Consider the following 13,015-nt stretch of genomic DNA (forward strand, 5'->3'; position numbering starts at 1 on the left):
CTGTTCATTTGAATGAAAATTATTACACTTCTCTCATTGGTTTTAGTCAAATACTTGGTTTTACAGTTTAAAATAAAATGGCAACAACATAGGAAAGGTAGTAAGTTCTTCATCTTTCATGGAAGGCAGTTGATAGATACTATTTCAAGTTTTATAAATCAAGAAAGGTATAAGATTATTTAGTTTTAGACATAACCAACCACCAAAGAAAAGAAAAATGGTAAAAAATGACCACTTATAAGAATTGGGTAGGGTTGACTGGGAAAGGAAATCACAAGTAATATATACAAGTTATATATATATATATATATATATATATATATATATATATATATATATATTTAACTATAATAGTAATAAAAGCAGATGTTAAAGGTCCCAGGTATGTCTTAGTATGAGTAACCACCAAACCAAAACCTTTTTTTGGTCTAAACAGTGTATCTCACATTATCCCTACCAGCATGGTCTCCAAAGGAAGAACATTAAATCGCGGAGGGCCACTTGTCTGAGATGGTGCGACTGGAGCCTATCTTGACTCAGTGGACAAACTCCTTAGGTTTCAGTGTAGTGCTCAAGTCCTTTATCTGTGAATTTAACAGGGACAGACCTGGCACGTTATGACTCAAAGTAGCAGTAAACCCCTGAGGGCCACCGAGGAGCTGGCTCTGGGTGGATGTGGGACTGATGCTGAAGCACGGATGGACCTCCTGCCAGAGCCTCGGCTGTCTGTCCCTTGTGCTGTTTGTGATGTGACTCCCAAGTCCGGCCGGCATGCGTGGATAATCCAGCAGTAAAAGACTTTTTTTTATAACCACATATATAGTGAATACCTAAGGAAACTTTTTTTCTGATATAAATTGGCAACTTTTGTTCCTTTTCTGCTGAATGAAGGAATGAGTGGACTAGTTTCTGCTTAGGGTAAGCTGTAGGTGAGCCCTTGGAGCACAATCTAATACTTTATATGTTACACTATTAGGCCTGGAAAATCCCCAGAGAGGAGTCATGTCTCTTCAGAGCCCTACGAACCCATCTCCCCGCCCCAGGTTCCAGTTGTGCATGAGAAGCAGGACAGCATGCTGCTACTGTCTCAGCGCGGGGCGGAGCCCGCGGAGCAGAGGTGAGCAGCAGGCACTTCTCCCTGTCCGCGCCGTTCATGCGTGTGTGTGTGTGGGCGTTCAGTGCCTTTCCGTCTTCCTTAAAGCCAGTGCCTTCTTCTCTTTGGGGTTGTATGTCGGGATAGGACCTAATACTAATGTATTTTAATGAAAAAATGGTTCTACTTACATAGGTTATAGGAAAAAATGTTCATATTCTTCTTGAAATTAAGTCCTTTTGGATCTTTCTTTTAAACCCGTGATGTCTGTGTGGTCACCCACTGAATTTAACCACCATCTGAGTGCTTACCATGTGCAAGCCTTGCAGACTGCATATGGAGGGAAGTTAAGGCTGAGCACCTGGAAAATAATTTCCATTATTTTTTCTTACCTACTTCTGACCGTAACCCAGCCCTGTGGATTACCGGAACTCCCATTTGGATTAGAGTCTTTGATTTGGCACCTCTCCAGTCCACTTCTGCAGAGTGATTTGTCTAAAACTCACAGAGGCAGCCCACTCAGTGGCTGAGCGTCGACCTATGAACCAGAAAGTCATGGTTCAATTCCCAGTTGCTAGTTCGATCCCTGGTGTTGGGGGTGGAGGGGTGTAGGAGGCAGCCAATCAGTGATTCCTTCTCATTGTTGATGTTTCTCTCTCTTACTCTCCCTTCCTCTCTGAAATCAATAAAAATATGTTTTTAAAAAATAAAACTCAGAGGCAAGCACTAAGTCATTAGCATGGTATTTGGGTTCCTTTATGATCAGGTTTTTACTACTCATCTCATTTCCTGCCACTTCACCCTGTGACACCTTGCCCTGGTGCCCTTAGAGGTGAATACATGATCTGCCCACTGTCAAATCAAGGAATACGGGGAGCCTGGTTTAAACCAAGGTCTTCTCACTCCAGACTGTTAGTGCATTTCTTTCAGTGTGTGGTAAGTTGTTTACTTATTATACACTAGAGGCCCAGTGCACGAATGGGGGGTCCCTCAGCCTGGCCTGTACCCTCTTGCAGTCCGGGACTCCTCGCTCCTTACCCCCACCCCCCTGCCTGCTGAGCAGTGCTCCCCCAGAAGCCAGGCTCACAGCTGGTGAGCACACTGACCACCAGGGGCAGCTCCTGCATTGAGCATTTGCCCCCTGGTGGTCATTGCGCATCATAGTGACTGGTCGTTCTGCTGTTTGGTCAATTTACATATTAGGGTTTTATTATATAGGCTATTCATAGGCAAACAAACAGATGTTGGTACTTTTCTTTTTTTTTTTTAATTATTGATTTTTTACAGAGAGGAAGGGAGAGGGATAGAGAGCTAGAAACATCGAGGAGAGAGAATCATCGACCAGCTGCCTCCTGCACACCCCCCACCAGGGATGCGCCCACAGCCAATGCACATGCCCTTGACCGGAATCGAACCTGGGACCTTTCAGTCCGCAGACCGACGCTCTATCCATTGAGCCAAACCGGTTTCGGCAGATGTTGGTACTTTTCAACGAGAGGAAGAAAATCCATTTTTGAAGAGGAAATGATTTTAGATGAAATTATATATTTATGTTTTCTCTTAAGTTTATGTATTTTTTAGGACATTTCATTCATTTTTCTATCACTTTATTCATCTTTCTTGGCAAGTAGTAGCTTCAGACATGTTCTCATGTTTGGATGATGAAAGAATCCCATGACCAGACCATTATCTCCAGCTCTGGCTCCAGTTAGATCCTGGTATCTTGAGCTGTTAGAGAACACTTGTCTTTAAATGTTTGTATAGGAAGCTTCCAGTGAAATATGAAACCCTTTACAGGAAGCAGCCCATCTCGTAGGAGGCTTTGAAATGATTGCAACAATTTCTACATGTAGTTATTCTGTTCAGGTCCAATTGTTGATTGCTCAGGTCTGAACTCTTACTATTTTATAGGCAAGTGTGCTATTCATTATCATTTTATTGTACTTCAAAGCGATTCTGCTAGTAAAATAGTTTACAGTTCATGTGGTACCTAAATATATCAGTGTTTGTGCTGTTATGCATACAGCGTCGTGAGCTGGTTCTTCGTTTTTCTGTTAATGTTTGCTGCTTATTCATTCTTTGTTAAGAATCCTTGTTTTGGATGATCTCCACTCCAGTCCTCATTTCATGATTTCATCTTTGACTATGTCCTCAAATCTGATGTGTTAACTGGCTTGTGGTCACATGTTGCTCCTTAGGGTTGTAACCAACCACACACCAGACAGGGAGGTGGTAGTTTTCCCAAATACTCTGTTATCATCATTGATAGGAAAGTCCCCCAGGTTAGGAGTTCATGATGATAATAGACAACTGTGTTCCCAACAGGAATGATTCCCGCTCACCCGGGAGTATAAACTACTTGCCTTCATTCTTCACCAAGCTTGAAAACACGTCACCCATGGTTAAATCAAAGAAGCAGGAGATTTTTCGTAAGTTGAACTCCTCTGGTGGAGGTGACTCTGATATGGGTAAGTGGGATTTCTTTCATAAACCCCCAATAAAACACGCAATGATAATGATATCTCCAATGTTGCCTCTTGTATAATCCTTGTGTTTAGGCTCTTATAGGCATCTATCTAAAGTTTCTTCTCAAATGTCTGCCAGTGAACGAAGATTTTCTATTAGGGAGCAAGAACTGCATTCTGAAGCTACCCATTTTCTCTTTTAATAAGTGCTGATTCTAGGAAACTTTTTCTGATTTGGGGCTGCGTTAGCATTCCATAGTTTCTTACCCACTGATCTCTACATGACCTCTCTTCAGCTACTTGAAGACAGGTCCTGTCCTTGGAGTCTTCTCAAAGCTGTCAATATCCACAGTGGTTCCTCACACAGCCTGGTGCTGAGTATTCATCCCATCTCAGTGGCTCTCCACTGAGACGTTCTATCTCGCTTAGCCTTTCAGTAGGTTCAGAGAGGCCTCATTATTAAGGGAGTCTAAGATTGTATTAGGGTTTTTAGCAACCTGTGTACTGTTAAGTTATAGTGCACTTAGTATCGATATAAATATCAAGGTCCCTTGATGTGCTGCTCTTGGTTCATACCTGCCCCTTGCTGTCCTTGTGCAGTTAACTGGCTCCAAGTACAAGGTGATGCAATCTGTGCTTTCGTCACTCTGGCTTTTTCTGGACCTCAATCCAGTCATTCAGCATCCATCTGCAGATCTGATAAACCCACCAGCTAGAAATATACTCACATCAATAATGGTAGAAAGTTATAGCTATAGTATTTATTATGCTCTTGGCACTGCTCTAAGCATGTATGTACCTATGTATACATACTAACTTAATCCTCACAACAACCTTACATACTACTACATATTATCTCCACTTTGTAGTTGAGAAAACTGGGACTCAGAGGTTTAGTAACTGGTGCAAGTTACACCATCAGTAAGGAAGGAATGGGGCTGTGGGTCACACTCAGTTCTGCACTTACAGCATCATTACCCAGATCGTTGGCAAACATCCACTAGGATACAGCCCTGGCACCCAAACCTTTCCTCTGGGTTGATAAGCATCATTAATCAGGACCGCCCTCACACTGTGTTACTGGCACACTCCCTCATACTATCGCCCAGTCTTACTTACTCACCTTTCCTCAAGTATATCCAGTGACATAGAAACTTGGTTGAATGCCTGGCAGAAATCTGGGTATACCACAGTCTCCTTTTTTTCTGTGATCTAGGATCTAGTCTCCTGACTCCTAAAAGAAATTGTGGGTATGAACGGTAAACTGCCAGGTGGATGTGTGTTTGCATCTGTGACGATTGGTGACTAGTAAAGGCTGAGTGTCAAAGGGGGAAAGGATGAGCCCACTGCCACTTACTATTTGTGAACTCACCCTGGCTCTTATTAGCAGATTATCTTAAGTTGCAACAAATCATCTAAAAGATCAATATTTTAGAATGTTGACCAGGATTGCTACCAGCTTACAGGTATCTTTCCTCCTTTTTAAAAATAGTATAATTACATTAATTTGTCTCCAGGCTTTAGTCGTTTCATCTGTTATTTTCATCTCCTCAAATGTCACCAGCAAAAATACGGTGCCCTTGTTCTCAGACTCTCAGAACCCAGACACGAGTCTGTCGGAGCGTGGAGACTTACAGCTTAGCGCAGCCAAGCACTGTTTCATGTGTGTATGGTTTGCACTCATCCTCTCCAGTCTCTGTGTTGTTTCAGTGGGAAAGGAATTCCTGACAGGAAAATGCCACATATGAATTAAAGAAGCCCACTTTATAGTTTTCTCCTCTTAAGTTTTTCCATTGTCCTTAGGAGTAGCTCTCTCATTCATTAATTTAACAACTACTTATTGAGCTACTACGTTGGGTGTTTTTGAAATGACAGATGGTCTCTACTTTCTGAAAATGTATAATGAAACTAATATCAAAGATAAAACGTACTAATATGTTAAGGCCAGTACTAACAAAATTGCTTAAGTATGGTTGTTGTTGTTGTTTTATTGCAAGAACTCATTTTGATTGTGGAACGGGACAATTGGACAATTAACAAATTGTATTAAGCAGCGATTTTCAGCCTTTTTTTATCTCATGACACTCATAAACTAATTAAAATTCTACGGCACACCAATAAATATTTTTTGCCAATCTGACAAAAAAAAATAGGTATAATTTTGATTCATTCCTACTGGACAGCTATTGTGTTGGCTGTCGTCATTTTTTACTTGACAATGTAAGGGGAAAGAAGTCAGTGCCCCTGACTAAATAGTCAGGTAGTGCATGTTTTAAAAACTCCTGCAGGGGCACACCAGTTGAAAATCGCTGGTACCAAGGAGCCAGGAGCCTCATGGGACTCCAAGGCACAGTCAGTTCTAACCAAGAAGTGTAGCTGAGAAAGCATCAGCGGTTTCACTTCGGAGGTCCAGACTTCACTATCGTATCGATCACAACCACTGGGTGCTCCTTCAACATGTGATAACAGGAGCCGAGGAAGGACATTGGTGGTGTTACTAAGCTCCCACGTGACTCTGGTTTGATGGCCTCAACACCACACTGAACTGGAAGCTCAGTAGGTAAAAGAAATGCCCTTTATGTCCAGTATCCTACAGTATTGCCACTGGCTGCAGGACATGAAATTGTTTTCACCTGAGCATTTTTTATCAATAAGGTGATTTTTTATTATCCAACCAAATAATTGCTCAGTAAATATTTGTAAAATGAATGAATGAGTCTTATTCCACAAACTTATGTGATAACTACAAGGCTGTATTTATCACTTCGTTATTGCAGGTTGAGTGTTACCTGGCCCATTAGTAAATAGACTGCCCTCAGTTATTGTTTTATAGTTCTTCCTGAAGATAGTTCTCCCCCTCTTGCCAGTGTAAAGCTCCCTGATGAAGAAAGTTTATTTCTAGGCACATGCACCCTTCCTCCCCCCATCTTCACAGATAGGTTTCATCTCTTGGGAAGAATCCGTCCTCCTGCGGTCTCATCCAAAATCTTCTCTGGGACATCATTTGTTTAGCCACCCACTTCTTATATATTCTTCTTTCTTTTTCCAGTTATTTACATGAAGTTGGGGGGTATGATGAAAAACACCATTAATGTTACCAAATTCCTTCTGTTTCTGGCACAGTGCTTTTTATAGGTAGTTCCCAGGTTGTCCCAGCTGTTGTCATTCAAACTGTACAAATTAGAGATTGTAGTTAGCAGGAATGAAAAGAATCACCAGGCAGAATGTTTGTCTAATCCTGGTAACTGATGAAGTTTCCAGTTAACCATGGTAGGGAAACACAGGGTCCTTTTCATACTACTCATTGCTGCCTCAAACTTGTTGATATCTGCAAGAGTTGTCTAGAAGCCACACTTTCTTCTCCAGCAAGCCTGGACTCCTGTGCTGAGGGCACCTCTCCTGCTGGGGTTTCTCCAGCAGTGCAGTCTCTTTCCTTCCACTGGGTTATATTGGTCCTGTTTGATTTTCCTACCTCACCCCAAATTTTCCTGATTTCCTTTCTTTAAAAAGATTATTTCTTTCACTTTATATTAATGAGTGAAAAATAAAGTTGAGATCATGGAAAAGAAAATGGTCAATTTTATTGTGGGATTTTTTTTTGAGAATTTATCTTTTTTGATGTACATGATTATCATATTTCATTTAACTTGAATGTTTATTTAAATACAGCAGCTGCTCAGCCAGGAACTGAGATCTTTAACCTGCCAGCAGTCACTACCTCAGGTAAGATTATTTGCAATGAAATTGGTATGATAGGCGTCAATCCAACAAATATGTATGGAGTACTGACTGCATACCAGGGGACTACTTCAGTACACAAAAATGATTAAATGCTCGTAATTAGGGAGATAGCAATAAACAGTGAATTGAGATTCAATAAATACAGAACAGCATAGAAACTAGGAAACAAAAGAGAAGAAAATTGTCTTAGAACTTGAGCACAAGTGGGTGACTGAGTCATTTACAAAGAAAAACACATTTCCTTGAGTTATTGGTGGATTTAGATGGTCTTTGTGTGGGCTCTCAGTGGTGTACTCAGTGAACTGAAGGACTGTGTGTAGTCTGTTCGTTTGTTTCCCGATGGATCTCAGAAATAAGCAGAAATATTGTGGGTGTCTCTTTCAGGCTCCATTAGCTCTAGGGGTCATTCTTTCGCTGATCCTGCCAGTAATCTTGGTCTAGAAGATATTATCAGGAAGGCTCTCATGGGAAGCTTTGATGACAAGGTTGAGGACCATGGTGTTGTCATGACCCAGCCTGTGGGAGTGGTGCCTGGTGGTGCCAGCACCTCAGTTGTGACCAGTGGGGAGATGCGGAGAGAAGAAGGGGACCCATCACCTCATTCAGGTAAGGTTTGCATTTGAGTGCCCTTCTCTTTCTTTCCTAAGGAAAAGCCAATTTATTCCCCAAGTTCTAATGCATCACTAAGAGATTTCATTTACGTGCGCAGAATAACTCTGAGGGTTTTAGTTACTTAAAATAATTTTTTATCCTGCTCAGACATTTTAGTCACATGAACAAAAATAAAGACAAAATTTTCCCCAGAGTGTCACCCTCCAGCATAGCTGTTATTTTTGTTTGCATCTAGTCCTTATCTGTGTGCATACATTATAATTGTCACACAAGTGCGATTTCATATTCTGCTTTTGAATAAAAGTGACTTACTATTGTAGTAAAAATGAAAGTTTATCATAAAAGAATTTTATACCATAGGAAAAAGTAAGAAGAAAGGAAAGAAAAACTTTAGAGACCACATCACCCAGAAAGCTAGTGTTCTTTGAGGAATGAGCATCATTGCGGACATGTCACTGGATGGACACACACAAAAGGGAAAATAAGGAAATCATCGTGTACATCCTATTAAAGCAAGCACACACAAACGAGTGACACTAAGCTTTTAATGTTTGTTTATACCTTTTTTCTTTTTAAAATATATTTTTATTGATTTCAGAGAGGAAGGGAGAGGAAGAGATAGAAACCTCAATGATGAGAGAGAATCATTGATCAGCTGCCTCCTGCACACCCCACACTGGGGATGGAGCCCGCAACCTGGGCATGCGCCCTGACCAGGAATCAAACCATGATCTCCTGGTTTATAGGTCGACAGTCAACCACTGAGCCACGCCAACTGAGCCGGAACTTTTTTTCTTAATCTTTTGAGAATTTCTCTTATTCTTAAAAAATTACCTGAAGGTCAGCCTTATTTCAGATTTAGTTCAGGTTTATTTTTCTGTTATTGTCAAGGAACGATCTTACAAAGGTTAAGAAAAAGGTTAAAGAGATTCCAGGTTTTTATTGTTTTTACCGAAGTGTATTAATTCCAGGACAGTGAGGGTCACTTCCCACTCTGAAAGGTGAGTTTGTCCTCCCCTCCTGCGCTCACCTTTGATTTCCATTCATTCAGTGTACGTTCTAAGGTTATGGCATTGGTGACTATCACACAGTTATAATTACCCTGCTTGTGTCATCCATTTCTTATGGCATTTCTTTAGGTGAAGCTTTCACACTCCCTTTTCTCAGAGGGTGCTCTCATCCAAGAAATTCCATGCTAGCGGATGTCTTTTTGTTGCCTTTATCGTTGAAATGACAGCTTGGCAGGTTATAATATTCTTAACACATACTTTTCTCCAAACATCCTGTAGACTTATTTTTTCTGACGTTCATTGTTATATAAGAAATAAAGCCAGATGTGCCCCCGGCAACCGTGGCCCCACTTTAGCAGGTGATAGTTTTTCTGCCTGAAGAGTCCTTTTTTTCCTCAATTTCAATTAACTATTAGCATGTGTTAGTATTCATCATTTTGTATTAGATTTTCCTGATCACAAGAGGGCATTTGCGTTTTCAGGTAGATTTTTATACTCGGAGGAATGTTCATTGAAGTGGTCTGCTGAATTATTTTCTCTCAGGCTTTCCATTCCAGAAACATGATTATCTTCTTGCTGGATAGTCTATCTCCCATATCTGTTACCTTCTAATTAATTTAGTCATCTTGATCTCTTGCTGTTGGCTTTTCCTGTATCTCTAAAAAATTATTCCTTTGTGCTAATAATTCCCTTTTCGTTATGTCTCTTATCATCTTGGGTATTTTGTTTCTTGCCTTTTCACTTCATTCTTGGTTTATCTCTTCTTTGAGCTTCTTTTGTAAACTGGCTTCGTGTATTTTGAAGTTTATCTTCAGTGTACGAAGCACCTTCTCCCCCTTGTTCTATTATATATTCTCTTATCATCAAGGACTTGCATTTCTTTCTAGACAGTTGGAGGCATAAGAGTTGCTTTCTACCCACTTTTTTTCTGTACCCCGATGGGCATGGGGCAGGATGAAATGGTTCCGTGGGCGAGGAAGATGCTGATGACCGAGGCTCTGATCTCTTCTGAGCTCTTTTCATGTTTTATGTTGGAGCCCAGTTGGGGCTTCCCACTCCTGGGATTTCCGCTGAGGTCCAGTGGCGCCATGGAGGGGCTCCGTCCGGCCCTTTTGTCCCTTTGACACGTCTCCTTGGGTGGTGCAGTGGCTCTTCTGCACGCTTCGGAATTGGTGGGCGAGGGAGGGGGTAGTGAGGATTTAAGAGTTGTGTCAACCTGCTTTGATTTCCTGAGCAGTTCCTGTGCTCCAGGCCAGGAAAGAAATGATGTTCCACAAGTCTTAGTTCCTCGTTACATGTTTTTAAGTTTATGGCATAAGGACATACCCCTTTTTTGTTTAGTTGCCGTAAGTATATTCTGGCTTTCTTTTAAATATTTTTACCATTGGATACTACAATCTCGGATCTTCATGCTACCATTCAACTTTTCACTTAGCATTATATAGCCATCAGCATTTTGGTAGGATTAGTTTTTGGGGTTTTTTTTTAGCATTTAATCTGCCCCCGAGGATATGTTTTTATTGAATTTTGAGAGAGAGGAAGGGAGATTGCGGGGGGCGGGGGGGGGCGGTATGGATCGCTTGCCTCCAACATGCGCCCCAGTCAGGGATCGACCCCGAAACCTGGGCATGCCCCCATCAGAAATCGCCCCTGCAACCTTTGGTGCACAGGATACCTCTCCAACCCACCGAGCTCACAAACAGGGCTTGGTAGGTTTTGAAGTTGAGAACATTACTATATATCACCTATTAATTTATTTCCCCCTTAGGAGGAGTTTGCAAACCAAAGCTAATCAGCAAGTCAAACAGCAGGAAGTCCAAATCTCCTGTCCCTGGGCAAGGCTACTTAGGAGCTGAGCGGCCCTCTTCCGTCTCCTCGGTGCATTCAGAGGGGGAGTACCACCGGCAGACGCCAGGGTGGGCCTGGGAGGACAGGCCCTCTTCTACAGGTAAGGGGCTGCCTGCTAGAAGATGAGTCTTAAAGTCCTTATATTAGTGCCTTGGTTAGTATTTCTAAAATAAGAAACTTTGCTTGTAAAACTCTCTTTCCATTACAGTGTCATCAATAGGCTCGCTTTCCAGAATAGAAATTGCATACATACTAGTATAGCCTTAACAATGTCAGTAACACAGGGTCTGATGACCGTGAACAGAGGAAGAGCTGTGAGGAAATTTCTCATCCATCCCGCCTTCTGTTATGTTGGCGTTTGCAAAGCAAGTGTGTCCGTGGTTTCAGTTCTGCATGAACTAACTCTACCTAAACGTGAAGTGCCCCTCCCACGGCAGCCTCACCTGCAGCCTTTCCCCGAATCCCTAGAGTGTTCTTAGGGAACACTAGGGTATCCAAGTCAGAGATGGAAAGAGCGGTTTAAAAAGCCACTCACCCTCCTTTAGGTGCACTGTGTCCATACAGACAGATGAAAACAATTCTCCAGCGTATCTATTAATGCTTTCCATTTGTGCCCGTTTAAAAGCTGTTTTTTTAAAAAGACATAATAACCGTAATAATGGTATCTTTTAAAAAACAGACCCTTTTTAAAAAATAAAACTGGGATGTTTGCTATGGATTAAGTTTCAGAGCATTATAAGCCATCCTTTCCTCAGGTGTTAAATGTTCAGAAGTCAGTGAAAAACTCTGAAATGTGCCCTCCCCTGAGGACATACACATTTCACACAGGAGTTGTCAGCATAATTGAAGACTCTCTGATTCCTAAAATTCTCACACCAGATGTGAAGTCCTTATGTACTAGTTTGAAGACTTGCCTAGATCAGTGATTGTCCTCCAATCTCTCTTAGGGAAGGAATTATTAAACTATTAATGAAATTACTTAATAAAATGGTATGCCTTCTGTTAGAGGTTCTTAATCTGTAGGAGACTTTCTGGGGACAATAAAATGATCTAGAAACTGACAAGAGGTAGCAGTGCTATTGTTAGGTTTGTGTATCCCTCTTCTAAGTCTTGTACTTTCATAAATCTGCCCAGTGTGACCCGGCAGAAGACACGCGTCCTGCTGCCCTGACCTCGCGAGTTCCGGGGCACTTCTCCCCTCACCCTGTGGGAACTGTGTCCCTAACTGTAAGAGTCAACAAGTTCTGGGAGTAACCAGACTCTTCTGGTTAGAGCTTCGTATCCAGTAGTTCTGCTTGTATTCTCTGGAAACACCTAGTTCTAGATTTAAAATCCAGGCCTGAGCTTTCATTTCTGGACTCAGCAACCCTCACCTCATATTCATGTTTGGCCTTTCTAGACTGTTGCATTATCACTGGCTACAGTCGAAGTGGTGAAACTTGGCCCTCTGTGCTGTTTCCTTTTGCTTAGTTTTACAAGATCATTTGAGTATAATCCTGGCCTCCTCCATCATGTGAAAGTTGAGTGAAAACAGCAGCTATGCTCATGACAGTGAAAACAATTTTTCTTTTGCCAGGCTCAACTCAGTTTCCTTATAACCCTCTGACTATGCGGATGCTCAGCAGCACACCACCAACCCCGATCGCATGTGCCGCTGCCTCTGTGAACCCAGCAGCTCCTCACCAGCAGAACAGGATCTGGGAGCGAGAGCCAGCCCCGCTGCTGTCAGCGCAGTATGAGACGCTGTCGGACAGTGATGACTGAGCTGCACAGAAGGGTCTGGGTGGGACTGCGTGGAGGAGGGATCTCTAGTTTTTGGTGGTTTTATTTTTAACTGCAGGTAAAAACCTGCCTTCCAATGACTTATGCCCAGAGACTTTTCAGGAGAGCCTGGACCATGGATGAGGAAGAGATGATGGAACTGCAGAGTCAAATGGGGGAGAATTGCCTTTGATACAGGCAGTTCTGTGGATTATATAGTGGAAGGTTGGAATGTAGAATTTTTTTAAAGTGGACAATTCTTATTCTTACATCTGTAAAGAAAACCATGATGTCTTTAAATCACTCTTCTGTAAATAGATAATCTTTTTGCAGTGTTTCCCTTTATTGTAGTATCTGGTGTACTTATGTTGAAATCAGAGCATCAACTTCGGGGGTGATTTTTTAAAATCTTCTCGTCTTTTTAACCCTTGCCTTCTAAACAACCTCATACAGCCTAGTGTGTAACGTTGGCTGTCACGGGCATT

The 13,015-nt window shown here is 41.8% G+C and overlaps 1 protein-coding gene across 12 annotated transcripts in view; it reads left to right on the plus strand.

Moving 5' to 3' along the window:
* The window catches only part of NCOR1 (nuclear receptor corepressor 1), a 205,327-nt gene extending 192,462 nt beyond the window's left edge, over positions 1 to 12,865 (plus strand). For 11 of the 12 annotated variants that reach the window (XM_079797252.1, XM_079797257.1, XM_079797259.1 and 8 more), the window contains 6 exons: positions 977 to 1,117; positions 3,419 to 3,561; positions 7,228 to 7,281; positions 7,684 to 7,905; positions 10,690 to 10,869; positions 12,346 to 12,865. In XM_079797252.1, coding sequence (XP_079653378.1) covers positions 977 to 1,117; positions 3,419 to 3,561; positions 7,228 to 7,281; positions 7,684 to 7,905; positions 10,690 to 10,869; positions 12,346 to 12,533 — 928 coding nt within the window. In that variant the 3' untranslated portion in view covers positions 12,534 to 12,865. The remainder of the gene's footprint in view (positions 1 to 976; positions 1,118 to 3,418; positions 3,562 to 7,227; positions 7,282 to 7,683; positions 7,906 to 10,689; positions 10,870 to 12,345) is intronic. The other variant, XM_079797258.1, reaches the window with a different exon arrangement.
* Positions 12,866 to 13,015: the final 150 nt, after the last annotated feature.

Source organism: Cnephaeus nilssonii (genome assembly GCF_951640355.1).
Source record: "Cnephaeus nilssonii genome assembly, chromosome: 19".
In the NCBI taxonomy this organism is placed as follows: domain Eukaryota; kingdom Metazoa; phylum Chordata; class Mammalia; order Chiroptera; family Vespertilionidae; genus Cnephaeus; species Cnephaeus nilssonii.